Source organism: Helianthus annuus, chromosome 10, assembly GCF_002127325.2.
Source record: "Helianthus annuus cultivar XRQ/B chromosome 10, HanXRQr2.0-SUNRISE, whole genome shotgun sequence".
Taxonomy (NCBI): Eukaryota; Viridiplantae; Streptophyta; class Magnoliopsida; order Asterales; family Asteraceae; genus Helianthus; species Helianthus annuus.
The window spans coordinates 28,404,957-28,421,605 of record NC_035442.2 but is presented as its reverse complement, the minus strand read 5'-3'; the positions used below and the strand labels follow the sequence as shown (position 1 = coordinate 28,421,605).

Here is a 16,649-nt window from a genome sequence, read left to right as displayed (position 1 = left end):
TCCCTCTCTGTTTATTTATTCCTCTCACGGGACTCTCATGTATATGCTGGTATATGTTGATGATATTATCTTGACAGGGAATAACAATGCTGCCATCAATAACGTGGTCAACAGTCTGAGCCATACATTTGCAATACAAGATATGGGGCCCTTATCCTACTTTTTAGGTATTGAAGTGGCTCGCCGAGGTTCTAATATTATCCTATCTCAGAGAAAATACATTAATGATCTATTGGTCAGGGCATCTCTTTCCAAGGCGAAACCAGTTCCTTCGCCATGCAACACTACTGCTCCTCTCTCTCTTGGTGACCGGTCTCCTTTTGATGATCCGGTTAGATATAGACAAATGGTGGGGGCACTACAGTATGTTACTTTGTCACGTCCTGATATTACTTTTGCAGTTAACAAGGTCTGCCAATTTATGCATGCTCCCACTGAAAATCATTGGTCCGCAGTTAAACGTATTTTGAGATATCTTCATGGAACTGCCGATCAGGGTCTTGTCATTACCCGATCTGCATCCTCTATTTTGCATGCCTACACGGATGTTCATTTCAATACCTTGAGTGCCTACTCCGATGCTGATTGGGCAGGTTGCCCTGATGATCGTCGTTCCACAGGGGGCTATGCTATCTATCTTGGATCAAATCTCATCTCCTGGTCTGCAAGAAAACAAAAGACTGTCTCGAGGTCATCTACAGAATCGGAGTACAAAGCCATGGCTGATACGGTGGCAGAATTAACGTGGCTTGAATCATTACTGGCAGAACTTCGAGTTCCCATGCATTCTGTTCCAAACTTATGGTGTGACAATTTGGGGGCAACATACTTATCCGCTAATCCTGTCTTTCATGCTAGAACAAAGCACGTTGAAGTTGACTTTCACTTCGTTCGTGAAAAGGTTGCTCAAGGAAAACTACGTGTTCAACATATCTCTACAAATGATCAAATCGCTGACGTCTTCACAAAGCCAGTGCCATCAGATCGCTTTCTCTTTCTGAAGTCCAAGCTAAGAGTCGGTCCCCGGCCTTAGCTTGCGGGGGAATATTAGACTGAATATTAATACAGCTGGCGCTAATTGTATTACCTTAACTAGATTAGGTCTAGAATATCTATATATATCTTGTCCTACATTGTATCATACACACAATTACAATTACAATCAATATACAATTGATACCAATCTTTAGTATATAATAATCTGACCGAGCCGAGCCAAAAAGAACGAGCCGGCTCGTTACTAACCGAGCTTGTATATAATAATCTGACCGAGCCGAGCCAAAAAGAACCAGTCCGGCTCGTTACCAACCGAGCTGAGCTTGGCTCGATTTCTAAAATATTGAGCAAGCTTTTTCCGAGCGAGCTCTTTGGACAGCCCTAGAACTAATACTTAAAATATATCATATCTGTATAGTCAATTCCATGAAGAAACATAGTTGCTCTCTTTGAGCAAGTTCACATAATCTTGTTGACTTCATAAAATGTCGACATTTGAAAGCTAAGCGATAATAAAAGTAAGAAATTCAATCCTGCAAGAAGCTGAAAGATATCTAATGTATCACCTAAAACCTAGGTTTATGACAACACACGCCAAACCGAAGAAAAAAGGTTTTTTAACGGTGTGGTCGTGGTTTTTTAAATTTAGCTTGAGGAGGAACCGAAGGGCCTTCTTTCGGATCAGCTTGTTGTGGCTTCTTTGATCTGGCATGAGGAGCACTGGACGGGCCTCTGTTTGCATCATCGGGTTTACGAGCCCAAGAAGGTGACTGCTCAGGTTCGTAACAGTAATCATAAAAGATTTCTTGACCCGCTTGAATTCGCTCTTTGGCAAATATGCTGACATGATGATCTCCTCCCACTTTTATTATCTGCACATAATGAATTGGTTTCAGGACGAGTGTTTGGCATTGATTGCTTATTTAAAGTTTGTTTAACACATAGTCACATTATTAAAATCACTTTATAGTTTATAACACATAAATAATTGTCTTGTATCAAAAAATACAAAAATATTTTATCTACTTTTAAAAATTCATCGGGTGGAACCAGTTTGATATATATTTTTTTCTTTAATGACCCATTTCAACCTGAGCCCATTGGTCAGAACTTCTTTGACCCGAACTCGTTTTGACCTGTTAGCTGACATGACCCGTATGTTTTGTCAGGCTTTAAATAACACGATAAGTAGATAAGCTGTTTAAACAAGCAAACTCAAAAACAAAAACAAAGACACATACCGAGGCATGACAGTTGGGATTTGGTGAGTGATTAGCAAATTTGAGTTTGTTCCCTAGACGAAGAGCATCAATGACATACTGCATACATACAACTTGATTTGAGTTCGGATACTATTTATATACGAAATCGCGATTGCTAAAAAAAAGACTTGCCTGATCATTCAAGTTGAAAAGGAAAGACGAATTAACACGATCATATAACTGGCCTCGGAGATCTGCTTCTTCCTGTGAGATCAGTTCACCTGTATATTCTCCGAGATGCTCGTCTTTCTCAATGGTGTTCTAAAGACAAATAACCAATAAATTTTTTTATTTAAGCCTATGAATCTAAAACCAACAGGCATAGTTATTAAAGCGAGCGCCCACGCGCGCCTAGGCGCAAATAAAGCCCCGGGCCCAACAAATCGCCCTGAGTGCGCCTCGCGCCTTTAATAACAATGCTTCAGGTTAGTTCATGCCATAGTTATTAAAGCGAGCGCCCGGACGCGCCTAGTCGCAAATAAAACCCTGGGCCCAACAAATCGCCCTGAGTGTGCTTCGCGCCAACAAGATAGGGTGTTTGATTTGTATTACCTTCATAAATACTCCCCAACCAGCAACATCAGATTTACCCATCAGAACCTAAGGATAAAAGAATTTTGTAAAAGTTTTTTATACATTGATAATAATAATAGTGTTGTTATCAAGGGATAAAAAAAGTGCTGACCCTCTGGTGTTGCCCTAGAAAGAGCCTCATATTACCACATTGCCCTTGTCCTCTTCTTTGGGGCTCACCTAGTGACCCACCACCACAACTGCAATGTTTTAACGGTCAAGTAAGTTTATATCACATTTCAAAATAAGAAAGTAGCATGTATTGTACACATAATATCCTCAGGCAGGCTGACACCATTCTGTTCCTATATCAGGGTCAGATCGTTTTTGTCGATCCGCCAAAAAAAAAAAAAAGAAACTAGAATATTGAACGCTCTGTTAGTACATGACATGGCAAAACACAATTATTTCAATCAAAACAACTTTCAAAGTTTAAACACAAAAGAATTAGAGAATGGGATGTGAATCTTGTAGGTTGGTTACAGCATAAAGTGAAATGTATCATCCTTCAAAGAATTTGATTCTCCTTGATTAATAGAAAATGGTGTTTTTTTTTTTCTATTTCCCAAAAAGGTTGAATTCCGTAAACTTCAAGCAGCCTATGTTAAACTGCCTTAGTTGAGGTGAATCAAGCTCAAAAGTGCTCGGTGATCAGACTAAGCTGATCTAGCGACGCATAAGAAACACCTTTGACAATGGTGGTGTCCTTTCTATTTCTCAGAAGGTTAAATCGTGCCAAACCCTCCACACCCTAAGTCAAAATGCCTAACGCCCATTACGTGTGAGGTAAATCAAGTCTGCAAGGCGTCTGGTCTAGACCAACTCGGCTACTCTTTAATTAGAGTTGAAAGGAAGAACATTGAAGTTTTTCGAACTACTTATATCACAACATTGAAGTTTTAAACTTTGACAAAAAAAAATGTCTACTTCTAATCCACTCAATAATATAAGATGAACACATATTTGTTGGACTTTCTTCATTTATGTCGTATTTAGACAAGAATAAATGATGATAACATGGTTTACGCCTTACGGTTTGGTTGATCTAAATATATCAAGGAACCTAACCTAGCATCCTTTAGTTAACCTCCATTTGGTGTTTGATAACATCTACTTAAAATAAAAGAAAAAATATCCAAAGATTTTATATAAAACTGCATGGTGTGGGATAAAGGCCCTAGGGGCTTTATCACACCACGTCTACGTTACGTAAGCGTGGGGCTTTACCATTAACTTGCATAATGTGGGATAAAACCCTCTTTAAAGCCCCTTTAACTACATAAAAAAGAAAAATTAAAGAGATCTGATTGGATATGCACCCCCCCCCCCTTCCCCAAGTCTCTCTCCATAACGCTCATGATCCTTTTGGCGATAACCTCCATAGCGCCCAAACGGTGTGTGGGGCACTATAGGGTGATGTGGCATGGGGCGTGGTTCCACACCGCATAGCCTAAGTGTAGTGGGATAACTTTTTTTTGGAACGGTTGTTTGTTTTTCTCTAGCTTCTTGCTAGTGTAGTGGAATAACTAAAAAGTGTAAAAGTTGTTGTCATGTTAATGATATGCAGGCAGTGGAGCAATAAATAAACTATACAATAACTAGGGTGCAGTGGTTAACTAAAAATTAAATAAAAGAAGAAAATAGAAGTGTGATTGGTTGATTGTTAGTAGTCCCTATCTTTTATCTCTCTCACATGGGCTTTACGCCCGTTATTCCCGTGGTGCCTAAGCCCTTTGGCGCCCCCAATTGGCGAGCTGGCGTGGAGGGTGGGCCGTTAAACGTGCAACTTGTCGAGTGGCGTTAGCCCACTACCAATGGTCTAAAGAGCCTAATATAATTAGATTAAGTTTAGATTTTTTCTTAAGAACAATTGTTTTACACCTAAATATTACCTAACATTGTATTTGTATAGATTTGAACTCATACCACTTTTTGTAGGAACAATCACCATACTACTAGGTCATATGGGTTGATAAAGTCTAGTAGTGCTAGCTTTGACATTTTAACACAAGATTAAAAAAGCCAGGTCAAGATCTATGTGGTTCGGTTTAGTGAATCATTACCTAAGTACCAAACCTAAAACAAACGGATCAGTGGATCACATGATAGATCACTAGAGATTCACAAATAGTTAAAAGGCATAGTTTCAACGCATAAGGTATTTTTAACATAGACCGCGTGGTAACATGTTGCTGTTTAAGGGTGTAAATGAGGTGAATCAATTCTTTATGGTGCCAAGATCGAGCTTGGCTTGATTACAAACCTCGAAGCTCGAAACTGGACTTGAGCTTGATGGAGCTCGCTTACTTGCTTAAAAATATGAGGGTGAATATGTAAATATTACACAAAGGTAAAGATGTAAAAAGCAAAAGCTTGATAAGTTTTATGAGCCAAGTATCTCAATAACCGAACTCTACTTATAAGTCTACTCATTTAGATCTAGCTCAGCTCGACTTACGACCTAAATCGAGTGAATTTCAAGTATGTTATGATTTAACTTGAGTCAGCTACACTGGTCAAAGCCTAGCAAGGTTTGGTTGCATATTAATAAAATTAATCCAAAATTTTTGCTTATTATTATCTGATTATTTTGTTGATATATAATACTACATTGCGTTTATAATCACATTTATGTTGAAATTATGAATGAAGATGTAGATGATGCTGAAAAAACATCATAAAAGTGTGTGTAATCTTTTTACATAAACCTTGTCCCAACGCTTTGGACTTTTTATCTTTTACATAATATAATAAGCTATCGAAACACCCTTATGTATATTTATATAGAAAATATTAATTCATATTATTTAAAAATTCAGACGCTTATACAAGCCTAAAACTTTGGTCTAACCCATTTACACACTACGACTACGAACAATAGTTTGGACCCATCCATGTACATGTCTACGGATGGTCATATTTCTTACGCTCAGATCCTTGGGATGGTCATATTTCTTAAGCTCAGGGTTGTAATGAGTTAAGTCAACTCGCAAACTACTTAATCAAGACTACAAAATACTCGGAATAGACTCGATTTAAGTCCAGTCGAGCTCAAGCTCGAGATACTCAAACTCAACCCACAAGCCTTATTAAGCTAGTTTATGTGTGTATCACACATACACTTTCACACACATGTACTCCAAAACTCTTCACTTCTAAAATCTACTCCATATGTAAGCACATGATCATGAATCAGTAAGCAAGCAGGTAATTGAAGAAATATGCAGGCAGATATATCATTGTATATTTAATAAAGTCGATCATATAAAGATTAATTCAGCTGACAACCGGAAACTGCACTAGTCACATAATATTTAATCAAGTCACGCACACTAAAAGAGAACACTAGTTAAATACACACCGATTACCACTGCCTTAAATGTATAATTACCTACCTCACCCAACAATTTCGACAGATATCTGGGTCACATTCACGCCCGGCTGCAAAACACGGGCATTGCTGGCTTCTGCATTGGCTCCTATTAGCACAATGGCATCCCCTAAACCGATTCTTGCAGATTTTTAAACACCTATAATTAACATCATATTATGTGTAAGAATCGGTTACTTCGTATTCTACCATCTATTTTAGCAACATATGACGTATTCTATCATACATACCCACAATACTTTTCACAGCAGGTGTAATTGTTGAAGCAGGGGCAACCCTTTCCACACACATTGCATCCACATGGAGTATATTGTTTGTTTGACTGTTTTCCATCGGCAATTCTTCTTGGATGCCCACCGGCTTTCTTTCTTTTACCTCTCCTTCCGCCTGATGATGCTAAATTTTCATGATCCTAATTAACAGAATGATCAAAATTAGACTATGCTAGTTTATCCTTAAACACACGTTGAGTTGCATTCACATGAAGATAATCATCAAAACCTTAGGATGATCAACAACGGTTGAAGAGCCAGTTGGTTCATCGTTACGCATGCGTGTGTATACTTCCATGCATGTTTTGAGCCCTGGAAGTAAGGTCCTTGCTATAAGGCAACTGCAATTCATAATTAATGTTTATAAAAAGGTTAACAGCAAACTCATGTGTAATGATATATGAATTGGAGTAAATTAAACCACGCACACACACACACACATATATATAGTAGGATCCGGTTCAAATGAGAACCACCTTGAGTTGTGAGAACCATGAGAACTTCTGCTTCCCGTGCGAGTTTTGCCACGATTTTTTGTACAAAGGTAGATGAAAATGTCACAAACACATCTGCACAAAAAAAAAAAATGCCGAGCCGGTATTTATTCTTCATTTACATTGATGTAAAAAAATGTGCGGGGTGACGTCAACAGTTTTGTAAAACAAATTTACATCAGTTCAAATGGAGAATATATACCGGCTCGGCAATTTCTTTTTTTTTTTTTTTTAATAGATATGTTTGTGACATTTTTATCTACCTTTGTACAAAAAATAGTGGCAAAACTTGCACGGGAAGTAAAAGTTCTTACGGTTCTCACAACTCAAGGTGGTTCTCATTTTACCCTATATTACATTACCTGTTTCTTCCAAATATCTTTACTCCCTCCAAGTATAGATCTTTCTCAAGTGGTTTCCAAGTGATTATATCTGCTGAAACACCAAAACAAGAACCGAATGTATCAGCTAATCACCTTTGTTTGCTAGCTCTGTTTATTAATTTCAAAGTATATGATTGTCATTTAAAATCCCATCCAGAGCTTGCTTCATTATATTTAAACGCTATATAACATGATAAAAAACCAACTATATATTCTTTTAAATAATGTCGTGCAGAATCACCTGGATGAGCACCAATGGTGGAATCCTCATATGAGCGTTTGTAACACTGATTACTGCAAGGTTTCTCATCTTGTCCAGATACAAGTACGGGACCCTCTAATCTTTCAGCCTGCAAATATTCATGCAAACAAAAATACGCAACTTTAGGTTGTTGTGATGAACTTCCAATTCCGAAAGCGTAACTCATGCTTACAGGAAAGATTACAGGTTGGCCAGTGCCGTGGAGACGACAATTAAACTCCTGTGAAGTAAATAGTGTTTAATCAGCATACAGTTGGTTAACCAAATACTGTAATGAAATGAGAAAAACGGTATCAAGTACCAAACACCGTCTGCAGAACACAGTATCAAAGATATACATATTACTGGCAAGGCTTTCATCAAAGACATTTTGGTTCATTTCTTCATCGTTTTTCTCGAGCCTGGTAATTTCCTCCTGCATAAAAAAGATGACCGAAAATAAATAATATATCAATGTAAATGACATATGGAATAGCTGTAATAAGTAAAATCGAGTCTCTCGGTAAGACATAGGAAGAAGTTAATTACGCGAATTTCAGTAGTACTTCTGCTGAGGGACCGTGCCAACGTTTGAACCACTTTCTCACTTGGTTCAATCGTTTGACTAACCATCCTGAAAAAGTAATAGAAGTTTGAAGCAAAGATTTATTAATTATGGACTGATATCACATTATCACCTAAAAACTTTTGCCAGATAGTACAGCAGCAGGATACATACATATAGTTATAAAGAACGACAAACAGAATGAACTATATTAACACCAAACATGAGGACAGCATATATATTCTAAGCCTCTACTAGCAGGATAAGAAATATAAGATAGAAAAACAGTGATAACCATGTTTCTTTCATTTTGGTACTATAAAGTAGGGTTGTAAACGAACAACAAGGCCTTGTTCGCGTTCGTTCATTTAGGAATGAACATGTTCATGAACGGTTCACGAACGCTAACCGAACGAGATTTCTTGTTTGTGTTCTTTATGAATTGTTCATGAACACCAACCAAACGTAAATGAACACAAACAAACGTTATCTATTCATTTTAAAATAGAATCTAAAGAATCCATCAAAAATAAACAAGTACTTAACATAAGTATCCGAACATAGTTAACATAATTATTATAAAGATAATTAAGTCAAAAATTAAGAAGTTTGTCAAGCTTTAACACAAAATGAAGTTGAAATGGTTACATCAGGGATGCTAGCGGAAGCGTATAGTATAACTATTGTTTTAAATTTTTAAAAATTAAAAACAATAAAATAAAATATATCATATAAAAACCTTTAGAGAACGAACACAAACGAGCAAACATAGATGAACACATTACCGAACGTTCACGAACATAAACGAACGAAGGCAACCTCTATTCATGTTCATTTGTTTAACTTATCAAACGAAATTTCTTGTTCGTGTTTGTTCATTTATTAAATGAACAAACATAAACGAACCTCCCACCGAATGGTTGACTGAACGTTTGGTTCGTTTACAGCCCTACCATAAAGTGAAAATGCAAGAGCCTTGTTTTGATATTGAACCAACTATAAAACTAGAAAAACAGTTATAGCCAACTGTCATAGACAGAAAAGAAATCAGCACAATGAAACACAAAAATAATCATAGACACTACAACAAATAGATCATAAAATTTTCGCACTCAACACTTTAAAAGAGTAGAGAAAAAAATTAAGTGCAGACATTAAGTTGTAACAGACTGATATCTACTAGGTGCAGACAATTATTTTATTATTTCTGTAAACATTTTTTATATAAAAAAAGATTACAAGTGCAGAAATTCATATGATGTTTTATATTTCTTCCCATTAACAAATGTAATAATCATCTACATGTTTACAAAGGCGAACGAGTTAACAAAATCAGTTGCACAAAAGGAGGTAATTGTGATCAATATTAGAGTGATGAGGCGAGTCTTAAGTATATTTACCTTATGATACGTTTCTCACCCTCCGAAAATTCATAAGTTTCTTCACGTGGAGAAATAGTCTCCTCATCACTATGATCAATATAGATCATGGCCTCACTCCTGTTTTGATCATAGCACATATGTCGTTTCCCTCTGACCGACTGTTCGTCAGTCATTTTCTGGTTTCTGTACCATGTTATAAAGTATTTCATAAACTATATTTAGCATGATGATTCTTTTAGTACAATAAGAGAGTGTAACTTAGAGTCAAATGAAGAAACACCTGGTCGTATGTACATAAGTAACATAAGGTGGGAATTTTTCAACCATCGGAAGAGTGGCGGTTACAGGGATGTTAACTTCTTCATTGTTGTTATCTTGGGCAAGTGATCTTTGATCTTTTGCAGGTGTTATCTTCAATGGCGTAATCACAATTCAAAACTCACGAAATTTAGAATGTCTAGCGATAGTCAATTCAATTACTTCAACAAACACAAACATACATTCTACTGATTAAAATTTTCAAAATTACAAGCGATTGGTAATAGTATCTTGCATCATTCTGAAAAATTATTCACATAAAATGTTAATCTTCAATCGCTTAACCAAAATTCAATCAACACCAAATATAGAAATGTAGAATCGTTACAGTTGATCAACTATACCTAACACACAGTTAACATAAACAAACACAAACATACATTCTTTGGATCAAAAAAATTTCTAAATCACAAGTGATCGGTTATCTTACATCATTCTATAAACTCATTTACGCAAAATGTTTATCTTCAATCGCGTAAATAAAATTTAATCAACGCCAAATGTAGAATCACTAGAGATAGTCTGTCAACTATATCTAACACACAGTTAACATAAACAAGCAAAAGCTACAAATAATCGATCGGTTATCTCACATCATTCTAAAAAAGTCATTTACGTAAAATGTTTTTCTTCAATTGCGTAATCAAAATTCAATCAACACCGAATCAGTCGATCAGCTATACATCTAACACACAGTTCACATAAACAAGCACCAGTTAAGTAAAATGTTTTTCATCAATCACTTAATCAAAATTAAATCAACGCTAACACACACTTCACATAATCAGGCAAAAGCTACAAGTAATCCATCGCTTATCTTACATCATTTACGTAAAATGTTATTCTTCAATCACGTAATCAAAACTCAATCAACACTAAACTTATAATCGTTAGAGATAATCGATCAACTATATCTAACACATAGTTCACATAAACAAGCAAAAACTGCAAATAATCGATCGGTTATCTACCTCACATCATTACGAAAAATTATGAGTTAAGTGCCATTTTCGTCCCTGTGGTTTGGTCACTTTGGCCATTTCAGTCCATTTTTCAAAAATGCGTCATTTTCGTCCCCCACGTTCTGGAAAGGTGCCATTTCAGTCCAAAAATCATAACCCAGTTAAGTCAGTTAGTAAATAAGGACTGATTGTGTAAATTTGTAACATAAAAGGACTGATTGTGTAAATTTGTAACACCACCACCACTAGCCCTGCCACCACCACCACTCCGCTGCCACCACCGCCACCACAGCCACCACCGCCACCATAGCCGCCACCACCACCACCACCGCCACCACAGCCACCACCGCCACCACAGCCACCACCGCCACCACCACCACCACCGCCACCACAGCCACCACTGCCACCACCGCAACCACAGCCACACCGCCACCACAGCCACTGCCACCACCGTCAATCATCACGTTGATCATCATCAACAGTTCTTCGAACCACAGCCACTGCCAACGTATCATCATCATCATTCAATAACATATCATCTGGCTTGTGCGATCAGAAGTTCATCATCATTCAATAACATATCATCTGTGTTCTTCATCAACGTATCATCATCAGTCACCGTTCCTCCACATCTTCTAGTCACCATATCATCTCCATTAGAACCTGCAACATCACTTTCCTTTGTGCTTCGAATCTCACCATCCTACCTGCAACTTCATCAACCCACATCGACACCGATTCCGATCTCTGTTCACCTTCAACCTCCGTTCAAATTTCTACTACCAACCGTTAGCACCGCAACCTCCTCACCTCCGATCACCTTCACCACCACTTCCGTTCATCATCGAGTCTATATCATCGGGATCTCACGGTGTAGGGTATTTTAGAAACGGTGATGATGGTGGTGGTGGTGGTGGTGGTGGTGGCAGTGGCTGTGGTGGCGGTGGTGGCGGTGGTGGCGGTGGTGGTGGTGGTGGCAGTGGCTGTGGTGGCGGTGGTGGCTGTGGTGGCGGTGGTGGCAGCGGAGTGGTGGTGGTGGCAGGGCTAGTGGTGGTGGTGTTACAAATTTACACAATCAGTCCTTTATGTTACAAATTTTCACAATCAGTCCTTATTTACTAACTGACTTAACTGGGTTATGATTTTTGGACTGAAATGGCACCTTTCCAGAACATGGGGGACGAAAATGGCGCATTTTTGAAAAATGGACTGAAATGGCCAAAGTGACCAAACCACAGGGACGAAAATGACAGTTAACTCAAAAATTATTTACGTAAAATGTTTCTCTTCAATCACAATCAAATTCAATCAACACTGAATTTAGAATCTGTAGAGATAGTCGATCAGATAAATCTAACACACAGTTGACATAAACAATGACAAACATACATTCGTCGGATTGAAATTGTTTAAAATTATAAACGATCGGTTATTGTACGTGGTTTCGACGAATCAAAAGACGATAGATGCATAGAGTTTAAGTTTAGAGATAGAGAATAGACCTTGGATGAGTCGTTGCCGGTGGATCTGGAAGCCATTATCGACGGTGACGGTGACGGTGACGGTGACGGTGTTGGTGAAGTTGGTGAATGGTGAAAGAAGGAAGACTCTTGTGAGACTTGAGTAGTGTGTGTGTATTACACTATTACTTGAGGATCATGTGGTTTAATGGGGTCCACTAATTGTAGGCCCACTAAAGACGCTTTTCTTGTGCTTTATTTCAGCAACGGTTTCTTATTTTATTTCTATTTCTATTTTCATTTAGATTTTAAATCAAAATATATAATAAACATGAGTAGCGGTCTAGTAATATAAGGGGGGACGGGGCGTCCTATGATAGCCTCTTCACTACGCGTGGAATCCAAAAGCACACCGCCGCCATCGAGTTTTTTGACGCGTGAACTTTAAAACGCGTCAATTATTTCATGCGTGAAGAAGTGAAGAAGCTGAGAGAAATTGTTGGGTTGTGAGAGAAATTGTTGGGTGTGGTGACTGGTGAGTGAGGGTGTAGGGAGTGGTTAGACACTTTAAATAGGTAAACTCCCAAATCACCCAATCAAACAGTGCCACGTCATTTTACCTATTTTGTTTACCTAATGCTCAAAAACATTGGCGGTGGTTAGACACTTTGGAATAGGTAAACTATTTTTTTATTTTTTAAACTAGTATATTTAATATTTAAGAACTCCGGAGCGAATACTTTACAAACCGTCATGAGCTTCATATAAAAGTGCCATGTCGTAGCTTGTCAGTCTACGTAAGAACTCCGGAGCGTATATTTTGCAAACCATGTTGCAAAAATATTCTAGGCACTCGCGGGAAGTTCTTTCGGCCATATGCAAGTACTCGTCGTTCTCGTCTGGAGTGATACCAGTTGCGAGCTATTTAATAGCCGATGTAACCTTTTGCAACGGCGTAAAGCCCTTCCTACCTCGTGCATCGAAGACCTCTTGAAACCACGAGTCGTTCGCTTCCACGTCGCTCACAATTTTTAGAAACAAACGTTTCGACATACGGAACCTATGCCGAAAAATATTTTCACTGTATTTCGGGTCTTCGACAAAATAATCCACCATGAGTGTCTCATGCCCCACCTCACGTTGACGTTCAACATATCTCCTTCGGTTAGATGTGCTCGTGTCTTGAACTTCGGCTTCTTCGATGAGATTTTGGAAAAAAGAATGCTACTATCGGATGAATCGTTGCTACTATCGGGTGGAAAAAATAACGGGAGTTCATCCGCCATTTTGTTTTGGAATGATTGGGTAAATGTTTGGTATTTTTTGGTTTGGTTGGGGTATAAATTTGAATGTGTTTGGGTATGAATTATGTTTGGTATTTATAATTAAATTTTAAAGAGAATTTTTTTTGTTTTAAACGATTATATAGCCGTTGAGCATCACCCCCAACGGTCAAAACCTTCATTTGTCGATCGGTAACATGTCACCGATGTTCAAAACCCACTTTACCGCACCCCTTGCCGCCCACACCTTATACCTTGATGGGCATTTCCACTAAAATCAATCACTAGTGATGGAATAATGCTTGATAACATGGCAGAACTTGATTGGAAGTTGTGAGTGATGAGTGAGCGATGAGTGATGGGCGCTCCTACCCCTTAATATTTGTTTTTGTAAAGTTAGTGTTGGTTTAAAATCTTGTAAGAGCAATATTACCTGGTAATTATGTGTAAAAATGTTTTTCGAAAAAATAAAACTTTTTATAAACAACAATCAAACGTACCTAATCTATTATATATAATAAATGAAAGTGATTTGGGCCACGTGTCACTTAATTAGGGCATTCTCAGTTCTGTTTTCCCGCCCAACAGTACCACACTTCCATCCCTTTTATATTCCCTCCGTCTCCTTTTTTTTTTCTTTTCAAAACCCTACATCTGAATCTTCTTCTCCTTCTCCTTCTCCTGTACTCTTCTCCCTTCTTAACCAAAGATCAAACCAAATCATCTCATCATCAATCATTCAGCCTTTGTAATTTTCATGTCTGATTATATCACGAAGAGGTAATATCTGGCTTTTGTAATTATCATCCCGAGCTATAGTTGGGAAGATTCTTTCATCTTCTTCGTCGGCAAGGTTCTTCCATTTGAGGTTTGATTTGTATGTTTATAGATCTGTGTTGATTTCTTCTTCTTCTTTTCATACAAAGTTTTAATTAAACCCTAATTTCTACTCGTAATCTCATCATATGGTTCCAGGGTTGTTGTCATCGATGGTCATCAAATTTGAAATCCGCTTACCTGCGGATAGATTTCCGCCATGAACTGGTATGTTTGAATATGTTCAGAAACTAAGGTTTTTTTTTCTTAACAGTGATGATATGAGTACAACATCTGTTGATTATTGATCTTTGAACATGTTCACCGATTATTCTTTTTGAAATTAGGGTTTCATTTGCTTGAGATTTGAATCTTCCGATTGTTGAAGCCTTTGAAGCCGATCCTTTTAAATTTCTAGTTCCCGATGTATTATCTGTTTGTAACAGCAGTGGTTCAGCATCTACAGTGGATTCAACATCAGGTGTTTGCTATTATTGTTTGATGTTGTTTGCTATTGTTGTTTGATGTTGTTTGCTATTATTGTTTGATGTTGTTTGCTATTATTGTTTGATGTTGTTTGCTATTGTTGTCAAGTAAGGTAAAAATGACCATTCTAATTACCTGAATATTGCGTATGATATCCTTTTAATTTTAATCGCCCAACAAGTTTTTTGGTTTGTTTCTTTCATATTTCATTATGATTTGTATGCTTTTATGGTTTGATTTTATATTGGTCATCACATTAATGGTGAGTACTCAAGAATATTGGATGGTTTACTTAGTTTTATTTTGGGTATTTTTGGATGATTTCATCCATTTCTTTAGATAGTTCATGATTGAAGATGCAGTTAAAGGGATCATTTGAGTGAAATGAATGTTGATTTATCAGAAGATGCAGTTGAAGGTATCTTAAAGAAGGTAATAATTGCATTACATCCCTGTTGGAAAATAGAATTGATAAATTTAGGGAAAGTGAGGTTGAAAGATGTTAACCCAATCTGCTGAAGTGATATACTCTAATTCTCGCTTTATATTTTAGTCTAATCACAGTTGTAACGAATTCATACAATCTGCTGCGGGTTATTATAGGTTTGTATTAAAAGAAGCATAAAGTTAAAATAAACACAAAGAAATATTTTTAAATCTACATTTAAAATAATTTTTGCTGGTGACTAAATGATGATTATATATGACTCTGGCAGATGATGATGATGTAGAAGCCGCAGTAATTCCTACTAAACGCAAGAAAGCATCTGCTATTGCTGTAAGATAAGATTTTATCTTACTAGAGTAATGGTCTTTCCTACCCTTTTTGTATTAAAAGAAGCATAAAGTTTGGTTTAAAGCAGCTCTTTATAAACAAAGTTAAGGATTAAGTATATGAGGACAGGGCTACTCTTCAAAAGCTGAAGAAGTGTTTTCATGTACTGCATCTTGGTCTGTTCACGAGAGATCAGGTTTCTATAAATCCTGTTGTTGATCCATTGAGTACTTCCGTGGAGTTCATGGCGATTGTCGAAGATATACTTTAATGGAGTTTAAAGCTAAAAGCACTAAATTTTAAGCTAAAAGCACTAAATTTTTGCTGTTAGGTTCTTAAATTTCTAGGTGTTGTTCTTAGATTTTAAATTGTTGCTTTTAGATTCGTAAATTTCTTAGTTTCGTTTTCTTGAATTCTATGTAATTTTGTAAAGAAGTACAATAACAAACAGTGGTTTGAACATCTGTTTGCATTTTGGTCAATAGATAATGGAAACCCATGTTAGGATGAACAGTGTTTTTAAGAGGAAAACAATGTGAGAAGACAGTAGATCATATTAAGTTAAACATCTGTTCAGGGTTAAACAGATGTTTGGCCTTTAACAGATGTTTGGCCTTTTATATCAGAGGTTTGGACTTAAACAGTTGTTTGACCTTAAACAGATGTTTGGCCATAAACAAATGTTTGACCTTAAACATATGTTTTACCTTAAATAGATGTTTCGCCTTCTATATCAGATATTTGGACTTAAACAGATGTTTGACCTTAAACAAATGTTTGGCCATAAACAGATGTTTGGCCTTAAACCAAACATTTAAGGTCAACATCTATTTCACTATTGGCCAACATTTGATTGACTTTTGGTCAACATCTGTTTTAATTTTGGTCAACATCTTATTTTTTAAACAAGTACAAAATCCCAAATCACCCTATTATTTAAGTGCATTGAAGTAAAAGTGGAAATGATATTATTCATGTGGTCCTGTTGTG

The 16,649-nt window shown here is 37.1% G+C and overlaps 1 protein-coding gene and 1 long non-coding RNA gene across 2 annotated transcripts; one reads left to right on the top strand and one right to left on the bottom strand.

Annotated features, from left to right (window-relative positions):
* Positions 1-1,390: 1,390 nt before the first annotated feature.
* On the bottom strand, positions 1,391-12,452 carry LOC110884321 (histone-lysine N-methyltransferase EZA1). The gene is made up of 16 exons (XM_022132027.2): positions 12,342-12,452; positions 9,840-9,970; positions 9,578-9,742; positions 8,162-8,246; positions 7,935-8,048; positions 7,806-7,853; positions 7,613-7,721; positions 7,351-7,423; positions 6,724-6,835; positions 6,453-6,634; positions 6,227-6,361; positions 2,944-3,031; positions 2,811-2,858; positions 2,391-2,519; positions 2,238-2,315; positions 1,391-1,868 (listed from the first exon to the last, which is right to left on the bottom strand). The coding sequence occupies exons 1-16, from the start codon at positions 12,375-12,377 to the stop codon at positions 1,614-1,616; spliced, it is 1,788 nt and encodes a 595-aa protein (XP_021987719.2). The 5' UTR covers positions 12,378-12,452; the 3' UTR covers positions 1,391-1,613.
* Positions 12,453-13,007: 555 nt separating this feature from the next.
* LOC110881039 lies at positions 13,008-15,306 on the top strand. Its single transcript, XR_002559569.2, has 3 exons — positions 13,008-14,450; positions 14,558-14,626; positions 14,746-15,306. It is a non-coding gene; the product is annotated as an uncharacterized LOC110881039 (long non-coding RNA).
* Positions 15,307-16,649: the final 1,343 nt, after the last annotated feature.